Genomic DNA, 23,588 nt, shown 5'->3' on the forward strand with positions numbered 1-23,588 from the left:
GTCTTTACGCATCTTTCAATTAATCTAGGTTACGGCCATTCAAAGCTCAGAACCTGATGGACATATTGAATGTCAATTAATGGTTATTACACAACATTCTGCAGTCAAATGTTTTTGTATGATGACCTCTAAACTGTGTAATTGACCATTATCCCAGGATAACTTGCTCTCTCTCGTATCACTCTGGGGTCTCTTTCTTCTCACATAATACAGTAAAATAAACTGAAATCACTGTCATGTCCATTGATTGGTTTATTTAGTGGCCATTTATAAGTGAATTAGTGAATGGCTGTCTGTAAGGACCCTTTCCTAAGGACACACCATGTTGTTTCCATCTGAGAGCCTTGTGGACAGTCTCCTGTCAGACTTTCTCCTCAGTGCCGTAAACTGTCATGAGGTTTTCTGAGGACCACAAAAACAATCTCAGAGACTTGGACTTCTTGAGATGATTACTTATACTGCACACATTCATAAGTTAATTATACAAAGCTCTGTTTAGAAACCCAGAGCAAATATTGTCCTCTCTGCTTTTTTAGATGGAGGAATATGGAACTTGGGGGTGGTGGGGTAAGAAAACACCTGAAATAGAACTGCAAACAGAGGAAGGCTCCATTTGGTAAAATTAAATTATTTGCTCCATTTAAAAAAATTGTGAAAACAAGAATACTAATTTAATTATTTATATGATTTATATCCACTTTTTAAAATGTATATTAATTTGCTACTTTGTCAGTAAGAACTCAAATTTTGTCAAACTCAACCCAAACCTGAACTCTTTAAATCTTTTACTGTCCACAACAACATGATTCATCAATAGACAACTTTAAACTCTATAAAGTTTAATAATCTGAGTAATGTGAATACCTTCATGGAGTGGCAGTATAATAAAATTAAGATGCTTGAATAGCAAAACATACTATAGGTTGTTTAGATTCCTATGTTTAGAACCACCATATCTTGGTGCATGTAAGAACACAAATCTCTTAGGGAGTTAGGGTTAACCTAAAAATATTTACCTGAAGGTGTGAACGGGTCTTTGTCTCATAGACTTACAGAATCCTATGCTTACAACATAGTATCATATGCTAACGTCTACAGTAAAATATAAAATATTGTGTAATTATTTCTATGGGCAGCACCTTGTATAAGGTGAAATAGCCCTTAAATAAGGTGATATAGTGTTTAAACCATTGGGTTTCAACTGGTGGGTTGCAACCAAAAAATGGATCATAGTCACTGATCTGTTGTGATAGGGTCATGGATAGCAGGGTAAAAAAAAACGCTAAATGAAAATAATACTGTTACTGTATGATAGCATGGACTTATCAACTTTTATAAGAGAGGAGAATACACTTCTAATTTTTTGTTGATGATGCCAAAGGCCATGCATACAACCCAAGGAGGTCTGTAATACCTGGGGAAAGCTATAAATTAGCATTAGCGCTAGCCAAGCAGATGCCATTGTAATGAATGAGAATGCTAACAGATAGCTTTCTACAAGTATTTCAGAGCTCCTTGATGAGAAATCTTGATCTCTTGGTACAACCAAACTCTGTGATATTTTGACAAAAGTTATTCTGTCACTTGGTAGTTTGGCTAATAGTAATATCATATTTGGCCTTGTTGTTCTATGTGTTTGGTTGGTAAATCAGTTTTCCTCTTCAGCCTATGTCATGTTAATAATTTTGCATATTGTTGGGCCCATGGAATTGGTAATACATTTCATGTTTGTTTTTTTTTTAATATTTTGTAACTTGGACAATAAACAACTTTGATACTGTGTTTGGTCACCAGACTTTCAATGTAAAATCTGCATACTAAAGCAAAACCAGTTAATCTGTGTGTATCTTCATTATTTATTTATTCTCATATCATCAGTCATGCCAAATACATGTCATATTTCTGCGCAGAACAAAAGGGATAAAATAAATAAATAGGCATAGTGACCTAGAATTCCTAATTAATTCACATAACACTACCAACTTTGTAATTACGGGCAAAGATCAAAGAGACATGGCCACATGTGTTCTGCATTTTCACCATGACTGACCTCTCATACTGTACGCAGTGCTGCCCCAGAGGGGGTGATTGCTGTGTGCCCCAGATGGCTGCTTTCTGAAGGGGAGGGGGTTTATAATATTCTACAAAATGGGGTCAGTTCAAAATACATTGGCTAAAAAGGAAAAGAGGCTCCTCACCCATCATACACTAAATTATGAGAGTATATCTGCAACATTTAGGATTTAAAAAACAGTTTCTGTGCTTGGTGCAGCTGTGCTGTAGGCAGTCATATTAGGCAATAATGAACCATATTTGGGATATTGTTAAATATTGAGGATTGTTTATTAAATGGCTGCAATTCAAATCACATTACTGCTGCTAAGTGCAATGAGTATATTACAGTTCAAAGCAGTTATCATGATCAGAACAAAATGTAGACTTTGCACTTGATAGATGTCATCTGCATCGATTGCCAATTACTTTTCTCATTGTTAGACAGTACTGAAGCAAAAATACACACTCACACTGACTCTCTAAAACAAACTGGTCCTCACTGCTGAGTCCATAATTATTGACAGGTTTGATGTGCTCAGTGAGTGGAAAATTTGGGAGAACTGGAGTTGCACAGAGTGTGTGTGACTGCCCACACAGCCCACCCCCAGGCCCATCGCTCTGTAATGGAAAGATTAAAAGCAGAGCACCAACTCAAAAAACACCATCCTCTCCCTCTCTCGCTCTATATCTATCTGTCTTGCCCTCTCTCACCTATACCTCTCTACAATATATTATACAAAATTCTCTAGCCTCCCTCTTCCCACTGTGATGTTAAATAGATTACAGGGGATTCACTTATTTAAAGACCTGGACAAAAGCCGTGCATGTGTATTTTGGGTCGGCTTAGAGAAACAAAATCCACACATTGTGAGCACCTAACTGGAGGAATCTAATTACAACCTACTGCCCTGCTCAACCAAGCCCAGCCCATTGTCTAGAGTCTGGACTTCTCACAGTTCCAAGAGAGAGTTCCTCAACTCAACAGGACAGCAGCTCCAGGACATCAACAACAGCCAGAGCCCTGTCTGAGCCGGCTCCAAGACTTGGATCATCTTACGCCGGCAACACCCTGGTCCATTTTTTCTTTCAAGGATTCGGGAGCCTCACAAAGGGCTCCAAACATCAGCCACCAAGCTGTCTCTTCGGCTGCTTCCCGCAATCTTTATTGACAATGAGGATGATGATGATGGGAACTTCACCAAATGGATGAGCAGTTACTGGGGACATGGAGGAATGGAGGAGCATGCCAAGAAACGGAAGATGAGCTTCAGGTGGCCATTGCGCAACAAAGCTGACCGGCGTGCCTCTTTGCCCTGCATGGTAAGGTAGTGATCAGTCATGTGGAATGGTCTTTCACAAATACTTTCAAAAGCAACATTTAAAGGGATAGTTCACCAAAAAGTCTTAGTTACTCGCTGTAAAGTTGTTCCAAACCCCTATGACCTTTTCTTTTTTTTTTTTACTTGAAACACAAAAGGAGATGTTAACCAGTATGTTAGTCTCAGTCACCATTCACTTTATTGCATCTTTTCTAAATACAATGAAAGTGAATGGTGACTGAGACTGTTATTTTGCCTAAAGTCTCGTTTTGTGTTCCACGGAAGAAAAAATACATACGGGTTTGAAACAACATGAGAATGGGTAAATGATGACAGATTTGTCATTTCTGGATGAATTATGCCTTTAACATACAATACGGAGCAGCATTCCAGACCAAACAAATCCACTGACAATGTCCAGATTGGGGTGCTACTATTGTGTATTTATGGCATTTGTGTTACTGTTGCCATATTATTATCATGGGGCTACTGTTATGGTTTATGGTATTTGTGTCTGGATCTTTACATGCAGCCTCAGCTGTTCTTGTAAACAAAGCTGGGCAATGCATTGAATAATGGAGTTTGGGAGAGAACCACTGTGAAAACAGGAAAGTGTTACTTGTGCTCTGATTAGAGGTTGTGACCCATCAGCAATTGGTTCTCTTCCCCCCACATCCGCACAAAACACATACGCTTTACAGCCCTATTACACGTACACATTATACACATCGTCTATATATTATTTCTCAGTGTGTACTTTGTTTTTACACCTTTAAACCTTATTTTTATTCAGGTTAGGTTAAGAAAAGTCAAATCCAAGTCTAAACCTTAAACGTATTTACCTTCCTGTGCACTGGAAGTTCTCTCATATGAAAAGACTCAGAAGACTCCCATGTGGAATGTCCTTGTTAAGTTTCCAGGTTTGAAGACACAGTCTTAGGAGGCAGTGGCAACAGTAAAAATGTATCTGTTATTCGTTACAATCTATAGCAGTTAAAACACAAATCAATTATGCAAAACAAAACCTAATATAATAGCAATGCTTTTTCATAGTTTTTAGCAGTAATGGAGATGCTGTAAGCACTCCCTCATTAGGGTATCAGGTGTCCTTCAGCACGCAACATCCTCAAGTCAAGTCATTTTTATTTGTATAGCGCTTTTCACAACACACATAGTTTCAAAGCAGCTTTACAGAAAATCATGCATTAACAGAAAATGAAACTGTAATATCTATAAAGTCTTAGAGTCATCCTTGTGTAGTTTGATTAAATATGATTGTAAATTGTGTATAAAAATAAATAATTAAATAATAATTGTATTCAGAACCCCAGTGAGCAAGCCGAAGGCGACTGTAGCAAGGAACAAAAAAACTCCATAAGATCTTGGTTAATGGAGAAAAATAACCTTGGGAAAAACCAGGCTCACTGTGGGGGCCAGTTCCCCTCTGGCTAAACAGCATGAATATAATGCCAATATTAGTTTTTTCTGTGCAGTGCAAGTCATGGTTTATAATTAGTAAATTAAGTAAGTAAGCAGAAGTTCACATAAATGCATTATCCTTTGTTAGTTGGCTATCCCATGTCTTATGGTTGGAGCTGGCATCAGTTCATCCTCTGAATTCCATTGTAACAGACTTGTTTAGCTGGCAACGGCTGCATTTAGTCATCATCACTCAGAGACACGTAGCAGTGGAGTCCGACACCAAGCAGGAACGGAGCTGGATCTGGCAGGCTCTGGTAACCTCGGGATATGAGACAGGGAAACAAATAGAATAATATTAGCCATTAATATTAGATGGCATTACATTTTTGCATAGTTATAGATCATGATAAATGTTTCTGGTTCCGGCAGACCTAACAAAAGCAGCCTAATTGTGAGGTTATGGACAAATTAGGTGTATTCCTGGCTAAATAAATGAGTCTTTAATCTAGACTTAAACTGAGTGAGTGTGTCTGCATCCCAAACAGTGTTAGGGAGACTATTCCATAGTTTAGGAGCCAAATAGGGAAAGGATCTACCTCCTTTTGTGGATTTTGATATTCTAGAAACAATTAACAGGCCAGAATTTTGCTATTGTAATGAGTGTGATGGAATATAGCATGGTAGAAGGTCACTTAAGTATTGCAGAGCTAGACCATTCAAAGCTTTGTACATAGTTAACAAAACTTTAAAATTAATAAGAAATTTAACAGGTAGCCAATGCAACAACAATAAAATAGGGCTAATATGATCATATTTCTAGGTTCTAGTCAGCACACTGGCTGCTGCATTTTGAACTAATTGAAATTTATTTATTGAACTTGCAGGACATCCTCTCAGTAATGTATTGCAATAATCTAGTCTTGAGGTCATGAATGCATTAATTAGTTCTTCAGCATCAGCAACAGAGAGCATGTGTTGTAACTTAGCAATATTTCTGAGGTGGAAGAATGCTGTTCTACAAACATTGGAAATTTGATTTTCAAAGGACAGATTGGTATCAAATATAACACCTAAATTCTTCGCTGTCGAAGAAGATGTAACAGTACATCCATCGAGAATCAAATTATATTTAGCTACTTATTTTTAGAGGTTTTTGTTCCAATAATTTGTACCTATGTTTTTGAACTCAAAATCCCTACTATGCCATGCAACCCTTCAATTAATAATACATCAGTCGACAAAGAACCCATAGGACAGGGCATAACAGAACAAACTGTCCCAAGCACTCTACAAGTTGGACTATTTCACACTGAGAAGATTTCACTCTACATTATCTCTTCTCCCAAGAACCAGATCATTCTCGGCCATCCATGGCTAGCTATCCATGACCCTAGCATTTCCTGGAAACAAGGTGAACTCAGTAAATGGTCTCATTACTGCCAAGAACACTGTTTTAACTCAAAGATCACGTTACCATGTTTTACCACAAGCATGGAAAGCCCAGAGGCTCACAACACTACAGCTATTCCAGTTGAATACTCTGAATTCTCTGAGGTCTTCAGCAAGGCAAAGGCAACCCAACTTCCTCCCCATCATCCATGGGATTGTGCCATTGAACTTCTCCTGAATTCTGCACCTCCAAAAAGCAAAGTTTACCCCATGTCACGTCCTGAGACTCAGGCTATGGAAAACTACATTGAAGAAGCCTTAGCATCAGGCTTTATCTGTCCCTCTACATCTCCAGCAGCTCCAAGTTTTTCTTTGTGGAGAAAAAAGATGCCGGGCTAAGACCATGCATTGATTACAGAGATCTCAATACAATCACAATAAAGAACAGATATCCACTTCCTCTCATCCCTTCAGCACTAGAACAACTCTGTGAGGCACATATCTTCACCAAACTAGATCTTCGAAGTGCCTATAACCTCATTCGTATCAGAGAAGGGGATGAATGGAAGACTGCCTTTCTCACCACTAGGGGGCACTATGAATATCAGGTCATGCCATATGGCCTTGCTAATGCACCTTCTGTCTTCCAGTCTTTCATCAATGAAATCTTCAGAGACCGCTTGAATCAATTTGTCATTGCATACATTGATGATATCTTAATCTATTCCCAAACAAAACAAGAACACATCCAACATGTCAAGACAGTCCTAACCTGGCTCCAACAGAACCAACTCTACATCAGAGCTGAAAAATTCCATAGTTCCATACAACCAGTACCACGTTCTTAGGATACATCATCAGCCATCAAGGTGTGGAGATAGACCTATCCAAAGTCAAAGCAGTCACCGAATGGCCACAGCCTACTACCATTAAAGAACTTCAATGATTTCTTGGTTTCGCAAACTTCTACCGAAGATTTATCAGGAATTACAGCATTGTTGCAGCTCCACTAACATCACTACTCAAGGACAAACCCAAGAAACTTTCATGGAACAAATCTGCTAACACCACCTTCAACACCCTTAATACCAGCTTCAATACTGCACCCATCCTTAAGCATCCTGACCCAAGCTTACCTTTCATCATTGAAGGAGATGCTTCTGACTGCAGAATTGAGGCTGTTCTCTCTCAAAACACGGTACACCAGGCCGAATGTACCCATGTGCCTTCTATTCTAGAAAACTCATGGCTGCTGAATAAACTATGATGTGGGCAATAAAGAACTACTTTCCATGAAAGCTGCAATGGAGGAATGGAGACACTGGCTAGAGGGAGTGGAACATCCATTTCAAGTTATCACCGACCATAAGAACTTGGAATGCATCAAGAGTGCCAAGAGACTCAATCCACGACTATCCCGTTGGTCTCTGTTTTTTACCAGATTCCAGTTCACAGTTACCTACCATCCTGGAAGCAAGAACAGCAAGACAGACACTCTCTCTAGAAGGTATGACCCTACATACATTCAAAATAACCAAGTTTCCATCCTTCCCCCATCAATGCTTATAGCCCCCATTCACTGGGACATCATGGAAGAGATCCAACAGGCACAACAAACAGATTCTTCTCCACCTAAGTGCCTACCAACCAAGCAGTATGTCCCAAGCATTCTCCGACAACGTGTGATCCAATGGGTCCATACATCTCTCAGTGCTGGACATCCAGGTATTCAGCGAACAATTACCTTAATATGCAACTCATTCTGGTGGTCAGACATAATTAAAGATGTTACCTCATATGTCAAGTCTTGTCCAGTATGCGCTCAGTTGAAAAAACCCAGAGTACTACCTGCCGGACTCCTGGAACCCCTACCCATTCCTCAGAGACCCTGGTCCCATCTATCGGTAGACTTTGTCACAGATCTACCCAACTCCAACAATTTCACCAAAATTCATGTAATAATTGACTGTATCTCTAAGGCTTGTCATCTTGTTCCACTGAAAGGTCTTCCCACAGCCATGGAAACAGCCACTGCACTGTTCCATCATGTGTTCCGGGTGTATGGATTACCAGAGGACATTGTCATGGATCGGGGCCCTCAGTTCACGTCAAGGGTATGGCAGACATTTTGATAACAGTTGGACATTAATGTCAGTTTAACATCAGGCTACCACCCACAGGCTAATGGGCAAGTGGAGAGATTGAACCAGGAGATCGGACTTTACCTCAGGTCATACTGTAGTCGTGAACAACAGAGGTGGAGTGAATTACTTCCATGGGCAGAATATGGCCCAAATTCATTAACTCATTCATCCACAGGACTCACCCCCTTTCAATGTGTGCTGGGTTATCAACCTCCCATGCTCCCTTGGTCTGGTGAATCATCTGCAGTACCGGTGGTGGATGACTGGATTAGGAGGAGTGAACGGGTGTGGGACAGTGCTTATGTGAGGCTCCAATGTGCCATTCATGCTCAAAGGATCCAGGCAGACCACCGGAGGCATCCCCACCCCAACTACCAGCCAGGCCAGAAAGTCTGGCTTTCCACAAGAGACCTGCGTCTACGGCTACCCAACAGGAAGCTCAGTCCCAGGTATGTAGGTCCATTTCGTATCATCAGACAAATAAATCCTGTGACCTATAGACATGAGGTTCCTGCTAATTACCGGATCTCTCCTTCATTTCATGTATCATTGCTGAAACTGGTCCACCCTGCATCTGGCCCCAAAACCACAGAACCTGAATCTCCACCACCCTTGGAGATTGATGGAGCCCCAGCATACTTGATAAAGGAAATCATGGATTCAAGAAGAAGAGGGGGCCAGATGCAATATTTGGTGGACTGGGAGGGCTACGGACCAGAGGAGAGATCCTGGGTAACTGCCAGGGACATTCTGGGTCCTTCCATTATCCACGATTTCCAACGAACACACCCTGACCGCCCAGCACCCAGACCAAATTCAAAGAACACTTTTTTTTTGGGGGGGGGGGGGCATTATGTAACATCTGCTTCCTCCAACCACCAGAGGGAGCCCTCACCTGAATACTGATCATACTCCATTTTCTTCTACAGTCATTTCCTGTTTGCTGTCTATAAAGAGCCATGCTTTTCAACAGCACATTGTGAAGTATTGCCAGTCTTACCTGCCTTACTGAGCATTTTCTCCATTGCCATTGTGTCTGCTTCATGTTATGACCTTTTGCCTGTTTATTGGACTTCACATTTATAGGATTATTGTTTTTGTCTTGTTTGCCCATTTGGACTGTCTATTTTGATCCTCTACCTTTGCCTGTATTTTTGACCATCCCTTTGCCTGTTGATTTGGATTTATTAAACTTCTGCAGATGGATTCAAACCCACCACCAAGCCTGAGTTCATAACAGTCTGACTCCAAGAGAGTTCAGAATATAGATAAATTCTAATCCCAGTGTGTCATTTTCATTATCTGTCTGAATGTTGAAGTCACCAACAATTAAACCTCTATCCACAGTAACTACTAGATCTTATAGAAAATTATCAAATTCACTCAGGAAATCAGAATACGGCTATATATATACTGTAACAAGGGTAAAAGACAATAGAGACTTTTTATATGTATCTGACGGTGTCACATTAAGCATTATTAGTTAAAAAGACTTAAACTTATTTAATATCCTCTGAGTAACACCAAAAACGTCACTGTAAATTGCAGCAACACCTTTTTTCTGAATTATTTAGTGAGGGGTTTGTGTTTGGTAGTTCGGGGAACAGACACGGTCTCTATGTGATATCTAGGTGATACAGACTCTATGTGTTGTAGTTTATGTGACCTGTGTGACGTCTCAAGGCATCTAGCGACATTCGGATAAGCCAGTTTGTCTGCTTCCTGACCTGGGCCCCAGTTAGTCAAATACTATCACTATTAAGACTATGAGCCAAATTACTAGAGAGGAGAGCGGCACCTTCCCTGGAGGGATGGAGTCCGTCTCTCTTTAGAAAGTCAGGTCTACCCCAAAAACTCTTCCAATTGTCTATAAATCCTATGCTATTCTCCGGACACCACTCAGACATCCATCCATTTAGTGACACTAATCTACTATAAACCTTGTCACCACGATGAGCAGGCAGGGGGCCAGAGCATATTACAGTGTCTGACATAGTTTGTGTAAGTTCACACACCTCTTTAACATTATCTCTAGTGCCTACATGAATAACAATTTTAGAAAATCTATGTTTAGCATTAGCCAGCACTTGTAAATTTGATCTGATGTCAGACGCCCGAGCCCCCTAAATGCTTTTAACAATAGTGGCTTGAGTCTCTATTTCCACTTTCAGTAGAATCTCCTATAACAAGGGCGCTTTCAACATGATCCTCAGTGGGTGCATTACTGAGTGTGGAGAATCAATTGGAAACCCTAACAGAAACAGGAGAGTGGTGTCGCTTTGCTGAGCGAGAATGCTGTCGAGACATCACCCAAACGCCCTGCTGCAGGGGCTCTACAGCCGGAACCAAAATGTGTGTTTTACCCAATGTTCTACCTGCATCCGAAACAGTATCTACCGGCTTTTCTTTCTCACTGACCTCAGCTAGCGTTCGGATGCGTGTCTCTAACTCATTAACCTTCTCCGTCAGCCTAATTCCTTACATTTAGCACATGTAGCATGTGGCACGCAATGCAGGAAGCAATAACATGAGCGGATGCCATGACTTACTGCAATTGTTTGTTGTTGTTGCTGTTATGGTTGTTCTTGAGTGGCGAGGGTTTAAGATTGATGTGAATCCCTCACACAATTGTTTGCTGTTGTTGTGGTGGTTCCTGATCAGCAGAGATTTGAGGCTGATACAATAATGGAAAAAAACGAATGTATGCAGTCGAAATGCGAGATGTAGACAAGCGGAATAAAGGTGCATGCAGTAATATACACACAGATGAAACAGTAGAAAAGCGGAACAAAAACTGAAGCACGTGGTAAAATGGCAAAGGATAAAAGAATGAATGTAGAGGAATAAGCAGTGCTAAGCAGGCTAGCAAGTTACAAACAAACACAGACTCATGCAGCATGCCGGCAGCAACTGGAACAGGAAGCCACCCAGAACATGAAGCCAACATCCTCTTTCTTAATCTTTTACATGTTACATCAAGTTCAAGTGTACACCTACAAGTTTTAACCCTTCTGCTGGCTCATTTTACATCTAAACCACAACTCTTCTATTTGTCTACTGTATGTACAGCATCAGGTCAATAAGTCAAGCATCCTGCTCTAATACATGCTCAAAAGCTGTTTATTGCAAATCTTACATATGTTCAAAGCTTAAGCTGTAAATTTGGATAATGGCATATAATAGAATTCTCCAAAACAATATTAAAGGAATATTCCGGGTTTAATGCAAGTTAAGCTCAATCAACAGCATTTGTGGCATATTGTTGATTACCACAAAAACATTTTCAACTCATCCCTCCTTTTCTTTAAAAAAAACAAAAATCAAGGATACATTGAGGCACTTATAACAGATGTGAATGTTAGCAATTTTTGAAGGGGTTAAGCTTATTATTTTATAAAAGAACTTACATTAATTCTTCTATTACAACTTCTGCATTTTTAAAACTGTAAAGTTGTTTAAATCATTGTTTTTCACCATTACATTGGCATGGCAAAGAAGTTGTACATTTGGATATAACTTTACACAGAAAAAGTTAGTAAGTGGTTTTAGCACACTAAAATCATTTTAACACACATATTGTTTACATCTTGTGGCTATACTTTTGAAAAAGTGAGTATTTTAACATTTATGCATTGGTCCCATTCACTTCAATTGTAAGTGCCTCACTGTAACCCAGATATTTGCTGTTTTTCTTTTCTTTTCTTTTCTTTTTAAGAAAAGGAGGGACAAGTCGAATTAAACTGTTTGTGGTAATCAACATTGTGCCACCAACACTGTTGACTGAGCTTAACTTGTATTAATCCTGCAATATTACTTTACAAGTTTATAGAAAAAGCAAAATGGTAGAGGAGAAAGTCAGGACATTTTGTAATGGATACCCAGGTACTGTTCAATGAGCTGATAATTATAAGTGCATTAATGCATTTTTGATTATTCACCATTTAGGGCTCTATTTTCATGCCAGTGCAAAGCGCAAGTGGGTGAGGGTGGGAGTGTTTGCACTATCTGTGGGTGTATGAGCGCAAACTGTGGCTGTATTGTATGTTAATGAAGTGGCGTAAAGCGCAATTTGCTAATTTCCTGAGAAATAGGTAACTGTGCTAAGACGTTTCAAAAGCACATCTGTTTTCAGCGCAAAGACTAAACTCAGTTCCTGCATTTGCAGTTTGGATATTCCACCAGCAGATGGTGATAAAGTTCATGTCCAAACTCTGAAAATATAGTTGAATATCAAATTATGTCCCTGACAATCATTGTTGTAGCTGTTTTATAAAATAAAATTTTATAAGATTTGTGTAAAACCTTCTAGAGTTCATTTCAATCAGTTTTTCAATTATTATTATTCCTATATTTACAATTCTTTTTATGATCTAATTTGTATTAATATTTTTTTCACCTGCTGTCGTAGAGTGATTAAGTCACTGCAAAAGGTGCCAGTGGAAGAAGTTGAATAGGGTAAAATGTTTGGATATTTTTAAGTGTAATGAATGAATTTAATTTTTAAAGCGAAATCAACCAGTAGAAGTGAATTGCGTGCACAAATCCACAACCTAACTTAAAAGGCCGATACATCACTGTTAATAATAGCCATTATTTGTGTGCCACCTGATCAATACGATTAATAATACTTACATTCTCTATAATTTAACGGAGCTGACATACAAATCCTAATGAGAACCACATTTTCCATGTGTCGTGATATAAATAGGACCCAGACACAGGAGCAGAAATATAACAATGTTTAATGAGTGAAAAGTTTAGGTATATGATGAAAAAATATGAAGTAGCACAAACAACGGAACAGTCCAGAGATGAGGTGGAAGAAGATGAAGGTGGAGGACTCTGACGGCAGCAGCTGCAGTGGGGAGAGAGTAGAGGTAATGTATATTCCAGGGTGTGAGATGACGACGACTGGAGCAGAGAGAAACAGAGGTGAGAAATCCTGGTGAATGGAGCTGATGGTAATGGCTGGAGCACAGGATATTAGGCAAATATATCCAGACTAAAAAATACAGAGAACAGTGTGAGAACACGAGTAACATAGCGCTCAACAAGAGAACGATCCGATACTGAACTCTTCTTGTTTTATGGCGAATCGCAAACACATAAGTGCATTACCACCACCTATCACCCAAATGGACCACTGACACTCTACATACAATCTCCTGATTTACCTTACTCCACCAACCTACATACAATCACCCTTAATTCTTATACCCGCATAGAGGCTGAGGTTTTGTCCGGCGCTACGTGTTCAGCTCCTCCATTCCCACACTTAGCCCCCATGGAGGGGTAAAATAATTTTTTTTTTAAAAATTCTTAACCTACAGATTTATATAAGTTTGTGCAAACCTGTACTTCCCAAATATTGTAACAATGATACTGAACTCACACAAAAGGGCTGCTTATAAGGGAGAGAGAAGATAGTGAGCTAATCAAGCAGTGGCTGGTAATGAGCATTGCTGGGCAACGCTGCCGCGTGATTAACTCTGCACCAGCAACAACACGAGGGAGACACACAGAAACAAACCAGCAGAATGAATCCTCCCTTGACACCATAAGTATAAAATGAACATGCCACTGTCATAGAAATATGCCTGACATTCAAAATGAATGCATTTAATGCACAGAAGAACCTAAGTACATATTTATGTTCTTCTAATTCATTGCATACAGTCCATTTACACTATTACCTTCAATGGTGCAATAACTGGAGAAGAATGTCAGAATTAAATTGCACTTGACCCATCCCATTAGCACTTTACACGTGCAATTTTGGCAAACTGAAGCCTAAACTTAGCGCATGCTTAACGAAAATTCCAAAACTTCATGCCTATTGACTTTGCACGTATGACTTATCGAATAGCGCTGAGCTTAGCGTTAGCGCTTTTAAAATAGGGTCCTTAATATTCTTTAGTTACAAAAGAAATTCAAGTCTGACTTTTTGAAATTTGTTACTTTACAAGCTCTTGGAAATAAGCAGTAGGAAGGCTACTGAACATAACTGCGTTGTTATTAGCTAACTTTTAATATTCTACTACTACTGCACACCTAGATGGCCTTCAACAAGTGATGGGTTCAATGCATGTGCATGCTAACTATGGCCCTGAAATGTATTCACATGGCATAATCTATATAATGATCATATAAATTGTATATAAATGGGTATATAAAGCACTGTTTGTATATGCTATGTAGTATGCACTGTATAGTGGGTATATGCATGTAAAGTACAGCAGATACTGATTACATACTAGAGAGTAGCAGTCTCATTTAAATAAAATTAACATTAAAATACAATTCTGTTGCATAAGTTGACTGCTGGCTTTTTATGTCCACAGCATCTGTTATAGTATTCAATACAAAGAACTGTTGAGATTACAAAAAACATGAACTGAGAAACCTCTTTGTGTTCATGTGCATAGCAAATCATAGGCCCTGCTGTTGCTTAAAAGATCAAATTTTTGTTCAGATCTGATTTATATCTGATCAAAGCTAAAGAGTGCTATTCCAAAAGTTACTGGCAAAGGTCAATTTGCATTATTTAACATGCACAGAAAATTTTTAAGAGTCATTCTTTCAAGAGATGTATTCTGCACAGCATGCATTCAGAGAAAGGCCTTGGGTCAAAAAGTTAAGAAAGCTTTACTTTTGGAATTAATATCTCGTGCAGTCGTACAAATGTTTGGTTTGACAATTTGATGAACTTTCAGTGTTCCATTGTGTCACTTTGGTACATGTTAAAGAATATGTTAAAGAATTTCATACACTTTTTCTCAGACAGTAGCAGTTTTCTATTCATTTTCCTTCGAATATGAATTGATCCACAAGCAGCAAAAAATAATTTGAATTATGTTCAGAAAATTGTGCTGGCAATGCAAGAATGATCAGCATTTGTTGGGAATAACCTGATGTACAATAAATCAATTCAATTATGACATATGAAGGTGTGTTGAAGGGTTGTAAACTGTTTTTAAATTGTTCAAAAGTCCTTGCATGTTGAATGATTCCTGTAATAGTAATGCCATTTTGTAGATGGTAAAGTGATAGTATGTAGAATTGTTACAGAATCTTTTATTGACAATGAAAACATGCCATCCTAATGAGAATAAGTTAATAAGTGGTTTAAAAGTTCCTTATAATCAACTGAATATCTATAGGGGGACCATAAAAATAAAGTGTTACCTATAATTATTCATTTAAAATGGTTCATTATAAGTATAGAAACTTAACATTTAAATTTTTTGGCAAAATATTAAGATATACTCTGGCGGCCAAAAGTTTGGAATAATGTACAGATTTTGCTCTTATGGAAAGAAATTGGTACTTTTATTCACCAAAGTGGCATTCATCTGATCACAATGTATATTCAGGACATTAATAACATGAAATATTACTATTACAATTTGAAAAAAATATTAAACTACTTCAAAAAGTTCTCAACAAAAAATCCTCCACATGCAGCAATGACAGCTTTGCAGATCCTTGGCATTCTAGCTGTCAGTTTGTCCAGATACTCAGGTGACATTTCACCCCATGCGTCCTGTAGCACTTGCCATAGATGTGGCTGTCTTGTCAGGCACTTCTCATGCAACTTACAGTTTAGCTGACCCCACAAAAGCTCAATGGGGTTAAGATCCATAACGCTCTTTTTCAATTATCTGTTGTCCAATGTCTCTGTTTCTTTGCCCACTCTAAACTTTTATTTTTGTTTTTCTGTTTCAAGTGGCTTTTTCTTTGAAATTCTTCCCACAAGGCCTGCTCCCCTGTGTCTTCTCTTTACTGTTGTACGTGAAACTGGTGTTGAGTGGGTAGAATTCAATGAAGCTGTCAGCTGAGGACATGTGAGGCATCTATTTATAAAACTAGAGGCTCTGATGTATTTATCCTCTTGTTTAGTTGTACATCTGGCCTTCCTATCTATTTCTGTCCTTGTTAGAGCCAGTTGTCCTTTGTCTTTGAAGACTGTAGTGTACACCTTTGTATGAAATCTTTATTTATTTATTTTTAGCGATTTGAAACATTGTATAGCCTTTATTCCTCAAAATAATGATTGACTGACAAGTTTCTAGAGAAAGCTGTTTCTTTTTTGCCATTTTTGACCTAATATTGAACTTAGGACATGCCAGTCTATTGCATACTGTGGCAACTTAAAAACAAACATAATGACAATGTTACGCTTAATTTAACAAACAAAATAACTTTTAGCAGAGTTTGGTATAATGGCAAGTGATTTTCTAGGACCAAATTAGCAATTTAGCATGATTACCCAAGGATAAGGTGTTGGAGTGATGGCTGCTGGAAATGGGGCCTGTCTAGGTTTGATCAAAAATGACTTTTTTCAAATAGTGACATAGATAATGAAAACAACACATTGGGATTAGCATTTATCGATATTCTCAACTCTCTTGGAGTCAGACAAAATGTGACAGGACCAACTCATTGCCATAATCATACACTAGATTGAATTCTGTCATATGGAGTTGATGTTGATACTATAGAAATTCTTCCTCAGAACGATGACATCTCAGATCATTACCTTGTCTCTTGTATGCTGCGATCAGCTAATGTTATTCAATCTACACCACACTATTGTTCAGGTAGAACTTCTTTCGACCACTAACGATAGCTTCACTAATAATCTTCCAGATCTATCTCATACACTCAATAAACCCCAAAACCTAGAAGAACTTGATAAAATAACAGAAAATATAAATACAGACTTCTCTAGCACTCTTGATAGTGTTGCCACCCTTTCAATTAAAGATTAATGAAAAAAGCCCCGCACCATGGTACAATGATTCACACTCATGCTCTCAAGAGAGCAGCTCAGAAAATGGAGCGCAAGTGGAAGAATACAAAATTAGAGGTATTTTGCGGTGCATGGAAGTCTAGCTACGGACAGGCACTAAAAGCTGCCAGGTCAGCATATTTTAGCAAACTCATTGAAAATAACCACAACAATCCTAAGTGTTTTATTCAGTACTGTGGCTAAATTGGTTAGGAATAAAACCTCAACTGAACCAGATATTCCATCGCAGCACAATAGTAATTACTTCATGAATTTCTTTACTGATAAAATTGAAATAATCTGAAATCAAATTGGAATTATGCAATCATCTGTCACAGTACCTCAGAAAACAGTGTCTCATAATTTTCCTCACATCATCTTCAATCCTTCGCTGTCATAGGTCATGAAGAGCTAACAAAACTTATCGAAACATCAAAAGCCACAACATGTATGTTAGATCCAATACAACTAAGCTCTTAAAAGAGGTATTCCCTGTAATCTCAGAACCTCTTCTTAATATTATTAACTCCTTGATATCCTTAGGACATATCCCAAGAAACTTTAAAATGGCAGTTATCAAACCACTTATTAAGAAGCCACAACTTGATCCAGGAGAACTGGCTAATAATAGACCGATTTCAAATCTCCCGTTTATGTCGAAAATACAAGAAAAGGTAGTGTGCTCCCAACTATGTTCATTTCAACAGAGAAATAGTATATATGAACAATTTAAGTCAGGATTTAGGCCCCATCACAGTACAGAGACTGCACTTATCAGAGTTACAAATGACTTGCTCTTATTATCTGATTGCGGCTGCATTTCACTTCTAGTGCTTTTAGATCTTAGTGCTGCCTTCAACACAATAGATCATGACATTCTCTTGAATAGGCTATAGAATTATTTTGGCATTTGTGGACTTGCATTAGCATGGTTTAGGTCCTATTTAGCAGACCACTACCACTTTGTCTATATTAATGTGGAATTCTCAAACCAAACAAAAGTTAAGTATGGAGTGCCAGAGAGATCAGTTTTAGGGCCTCTGCTTTTCTCCTTGTATATGCTTCCCTTGGGAGATTTTATCAGGAATCGTGGAATAAGTTTCCACTGTTCTGCCAATGATACCCAACTTTATATTTCTTCAAAACCTGATGAAATTTCACAATTCTCCAAGAGTGTATCAATGAAATCAAATACTGGATGGCCAGAAATTTCTTTCTACTCAATTCGGACAAAACAGAGGTACTAATTATTGGACCAAAACCCTCTAAAAACAAGTCACTAAAATATAATTTGACTCTCGATGGATGTGCTGTTACATCGTCTTCAACAGCGAAGAACTTAGGTGTTATATTTTATACCAATCTGTCCTTTGAAAATCAAATTACCAATGTTTGTAGAACAGCATTCTTCCACCTAAGAACTATTGCTAAATTACAACACATGTTCTATGTTGCTGATGCTGAAAAACGTATTCATGCGTTCATGACCTCAAGACTAGATTATTGTAATGCATTACTGGGAGGATGTCCAGCAAGATCAGTAAATAAACTTCAATTGGTTCAAAATGCAGCAGCAAGAGTGCTGACTAAAACCGAGAAATATGATAATATTAGCCCCATTTTATTGTCATTACATTGGCTACCTGTTACATTTCATATTTGAAATGGTTTAGCTCTGCAGTACTTAAGTGACCTTCTACCGTGCTATATTCCATCATGTTCATTATGATCGCAAAATTCTGGCCCGTAAATAGTTCCTAGAATATCAAAATCCACAAAAGGAGGTAGATCCTTTTCATATTTGGCTCCTCAACTATGGAATAGTCTCCCTAACACTGTTCAAGATGCAGACACACTCACTCAGTTTAAGTCTAGACTAAAGACTCATCTATTTAGCCAGCCTAATTTATCCTTCAACTCACAATTAGGCTGCTTTAGTTAGGTATGCCGGAACCAGAAACAGTGATTATGATCTATAACTCTGCAATAAATTGAATGGCATCTATGCTAATATTATTCTATTTATATCCCTGTCTCAACCTCGGGACTCCTATCCTGAGGTCACCAGATCCGGCTGGATCCAGCTCCATTCCTGCTTCATGTTGGACTCCACTGCTACGTGTCTCTGAGTGATGACGACTAAATGCAGCCAGTGCCAGCCAAACATCACTTCAGTCTATTACGATGGACTTCAGAGGATGAACTGATGCCAACTCCAACCATAAGACATGGGATACATCATATGCCATTGCCTGAACCTTGGATTTAGGATAGATCTCACCGAAATTACCGGCCAGTTGAACTGTGATGCACCTCACTGATCTCTGCCTGCATCACCTCAGTCTAATGATGGACTATACTCTTATAATGGAATAAATAGACTATCAATTAATTGCCAACAAACCCCTTCATCAGCTAACTAACAAAGGACAATGCATCTATGTGAACTTCTGCAGTTAATCCAGGATGAACTTCAAAGACATTAGTCATTAATCTTACAGTTCTTACAAAATCTATGTTTAAACACTGACCCTTAACACTTACTTAGTTTAATAATTGTAAACCATGACTTGCATTATACATAATTAAGTAATATTAGCATTATATTCATGATGTTAGCCAGAGGGGAACTGGCCCCACAAGCCTGGTTTCTCCCAAGTTTATTTTTCTCCATTAACCAACATCTTATGGAGTTTTGTGTTCCTTGCCACAGTCGCCTTCAGCTTGCTCACTGGGTTTCTAAGAACAATTACTATTTAATTACTTATTTTTAAACACAATTCACAATCGTATTTTATCAAACTACACAATGATGACATTATAGATATTACAGTTTCATTTTCTGTTAATGCATGATTTTGTGTAAAGCTGCTTTGAAACGATATGTGTTGTGAAAGGCGCTATACAAATAAAAATGACTTGACTTGACTTGCTGTTTTTTTCATCAGTAATGTCCTGACTATACTTTGTGATCAGTTAAATGCCACTTTGGTGAGTTAAAGTACCAATTTCCTTCCGAAACAGCAAAATCTGTACATTATTCCAAACTTTTGACTGCCAGTGTATAGAAAAATCTGCCACAAATCTTTGATTGGTGGATCTTTTATATTATACAGTATATAATTGAAATGATGCAGACTGATGGCTTCAACAGAAGCATGTGCCATCAATTAACAACCTCAGAGCTTATGGTAGGTCTTTCTTTAAAGGGTTATAAGTTAACAATAAAAATCAATTCTTCTATAAAAAAGGAATGTGATTTTTACTTTTGGAACCAGACTGCCACACTTTGTAAGCGGGATCATGTAAAGTAAATCGGTCTTTGTTGCAAAATAAAGCCCCTTCCACTTTGGGGTCCTTGTCAGGTTTTATTTTGCAATAATGGCCGCCCGACTGTAAATTATCCCTTACATATTCAATTATTCAGATTACTTACATTTTATGAATATGATCATTAAGTAGATAATTGAGTAGATTTCTTTCTATCCCAATTCGTTCTCTTGGTTTTTCTCCCCTTCTTTCTCTCTCTTGCTCAACTGAAAAGTCTCAACTAGGAGCTATGCAGTTAAATCAGCTTCATACCAACACCATGCCTCCTGCTGCCATCCCCGTAAAGACCCGTGAGGAAAAGGAGGTGCACTCCCACCCTCGAGCCCGCCGTGTATCTTCAGACGAAAACAGCCGAGCCAAAGTAGGACCTGAATGTCACATCACCACAATTCCAGAGCTCTCGGAGTCCTTAGAGAAGAGACTGCGTTTCCACAACAAGAAGGTGAAACCAATGGTGGGTCAACATATCAAATTAAATCGCATATTATTCTAACTTATTACATTTCCAAATAATTTGACATTTTTGATTATTTTGGCTTGTTTATTTCTAGGGTGATGCAGATAGCATTTGTCTTATTTGTCATGAAGTTTTATGGAAAGAAAGGGGTAGTGTCCAAAAACTTCACTGTGCCCATCATTTCCATAAAGAGGTAATCACTTCCTGCATCAATTCAATTCTATTATATTATAAGTCTAAGACACCAGATGCAAAAGAGACTATTGCATTTTGTTTTGCATGTGTTGGTGGTCTTTGGCCAGTGTTATTTCCCTCCATTAGCTGATGCAGGTGGGGTTGAAATGGTAGACAAGTTCTCTACACAATCTACAAGCAGTGGGTTTATGGGATTTATGCATGACACCAAATGCTGCCATGCATGGAGTTTTTCTGGTTACTTGCTTGCTGAATCTACTGTCTCTGATTATGGATTGGGAAGGCAAAATGGCCGGAGCACGGTGCACGTCCACGTAGCAGGAGTTCTGCAGCTGCATGTGATCGAGGGAAGGAGGTACCATTCTGCCCTGGACAGGAGGAATATCGCTTGCCCAGTCGCCATCTCTCTTTAAACAGACAGCGTTGATTGTTTCCAGTGTAACGGCTTGGCCTGGATACATACCAACTGTACGTCAACTAAACAGTAATCACTCAGTGTATTATCATAAATCTTTTCCTTACTATGATGTCAGTTTGAATATGTGTGTAGCCACATTCTACTTTTGCTTAAAAATAACCTGCTGATCTTTTTGTTTGCAGGCTAGACTGTTTGCCATGCAATTATTTTTTGTATTACTTGGACACAAAGGATCCGAAGCAAATCTCTTTTTTTCCCATTTATAAATTGTTCAATGCGATACAAAGAACTACATTAATCTCTGTTTTAACCATTTGGTGAGTGCCAAGTCATGTTTAGATTATTTAGATTTCATAAATATTACCACATTACAACTAATAATGTCATGTTTATTTCTTGTTTGCAGTTTTCTTATGGTAAGAATGATATGAACCATAATACGGTTATTATATCCTATGTATTAGTAAACTGTCAATCAGTTCTAATCGAGTTAACATTGATGGATCACATACATTTCTCAGTTATTATTTTTTTGTGATGTAGGATAATTTTGTTGCTCATTGTATACCACTATTTTTAAACACAACTAAAATGCTGGGCTCCGAAATACTGAATATTTCTCAAAAATGCATGTTAGCTTGTTGCGTGCAAGACTGGATAACTATGAATGCTGGTGTAATTGTAAATATGCCCTAGATTTACAGGTCATATGACAGTGATCTATGTTACTGTTGTGAAGATACAGTACAATAGCTTGTTAAATGCACATGCTGGAAATTAGCTGGTGGCTAATCAAGCCATTGTAATGGAAATCAATGATGGTCCAAAATTCTGCCACACAGGAACAAAGGGCAACAGATCTCTGTTTTTTATGCATGTAGTTTTCATAGTAGTGCAACTGTCATCTCCACTTTACCACAGCTCCATTGCATTGCTTGGTGACTTAAACTTTTGTGAGATAATCTTTATGTATATTCATTGTTATAAACTTTTTACAGTCTTTTCTTCTACTGTAGTTGGAAAAGGAACATTAAATGGGACATGCATTTTCCTGTAGTATGTATAACACATACACTATCAGTCAAACGTTTGGGCACACCTATTCATTCTTTATTACTACTATTTTTTACATTTTAGAATAATAGTAAAGTCATCACAACTATGAAATAACAAATGGATGTACTGTGTGAGAATTATGTAGTGACCAAAATGTAAAAAAAAACAAAAAAACTTAAATAATGTTATTTTAGCTTCAGTATCCACCCTTTGCCTACATTACAGCACTGCACACTTTGGAGATTTTCTCAACTAGCTCAACAGTATTATGCCGAACAGTTGTTGACTGCTTTTCTTTCAGGTCCAACTCAATTAGACCAAGTTAGGGGGGGAAAAAAAAAGGATTATTTTTTGGTAAAACATTTTTTACTGTATATGTAGGCATAAATTATGTTTGTCTATGGAACAATTTTTTTTTTTTTTTTTTTTTTTTTTTTAAGCATTTAAGCATAAGCGTTTATTTGAAAGGGTTTTTTAAGATCATTAGAGACAAATTCAGTCAAGTGTGTTCAAATGTTTAACTAGTGGTACAATATATTTTTTGCTGTCTGTGCTAAAATTCTTTGTTGAAAGCAATAAATGTTTAAATGTTTTAGCATGTTTAGCCGTATGTGCAAATCCAATCTGGCATTGAATTACCCTTCACAATTTGGCTTTTCCTCTCTTTCAGTGCATTGAGAAAAGGCTTTGGCAGAGACAGTCATGCCCTACCTGTTGAATTCAAGTGACCATGCCTGAGCCCCTCTACTGGTCCTCTGCTCGAGTCCAGTTTCCTTGACAATATCCATTTTACCTCACTGCATGACCATTTCCATTTCCATTTTCTGCTCACTGTCTCTCGTAAGGTACTTGTTCTGCCCTGATGCAAACTCTAGAGGTAATTTATGTGATTGGTAAACAGGCTATTAGATGCATTAAATAAATGTTTATTAGATCAGTGTTTGCCACAGGTTCCAAAAGGCAGTTAGCTCATGTTTGCTGTGTTTCCTGAGCCAACCACCTTCAGTGTTAT

At 38.1% G+C, this 23,588-nt stretch overlaps 1 protein-coding gene across 1 annotated transcript; it reads left to right on the forward strand.

Moving 5' to 3' along the window:
• Window positions 1-1,257: 1,257 nt before the first annotated feature.
• LOC127448787 (uncharacterized) lies at window positions 1,258-22,431 on the forward strand. The gene is made up of 6 exons (XM_051711629.1): window positions 1,258-1,269; window positions 3,097-3,375; window positions 20,665-20,904; window positions 21,002-21,100; window positions 21,386-21,570; window positions 21,703-22,431. Exons 1-5 carry the CDS (start codon window positions 1,258-1,260, stop codon window positions 21,527-21,529), a joined length of 774 nt encoding a protein of 257 aa, XP_051567589.1. The 3' UTR covers window positions 21,530-21,570; window positions 21,703-22,431.
• Window positions 22,432-23,588: the final 1,157 nt, after the last annotated feature.

This window comes from Myxocyprinus asiaticus, chromosome 12, assembly GCF_019703515.2.
Source record: "Myxocyprinus asiaticus isolate MX2 ecotype Aquarium Trade chromosome 12, UBuf_Myxa_2, whole genome shotgun sequence".
NCBI lineage: Eukaryota > Metazoa > Chordata > Actinopteri > Cypriniformes > Catostomidae > Myxocyprinus > Myxocyprinus asiaticus.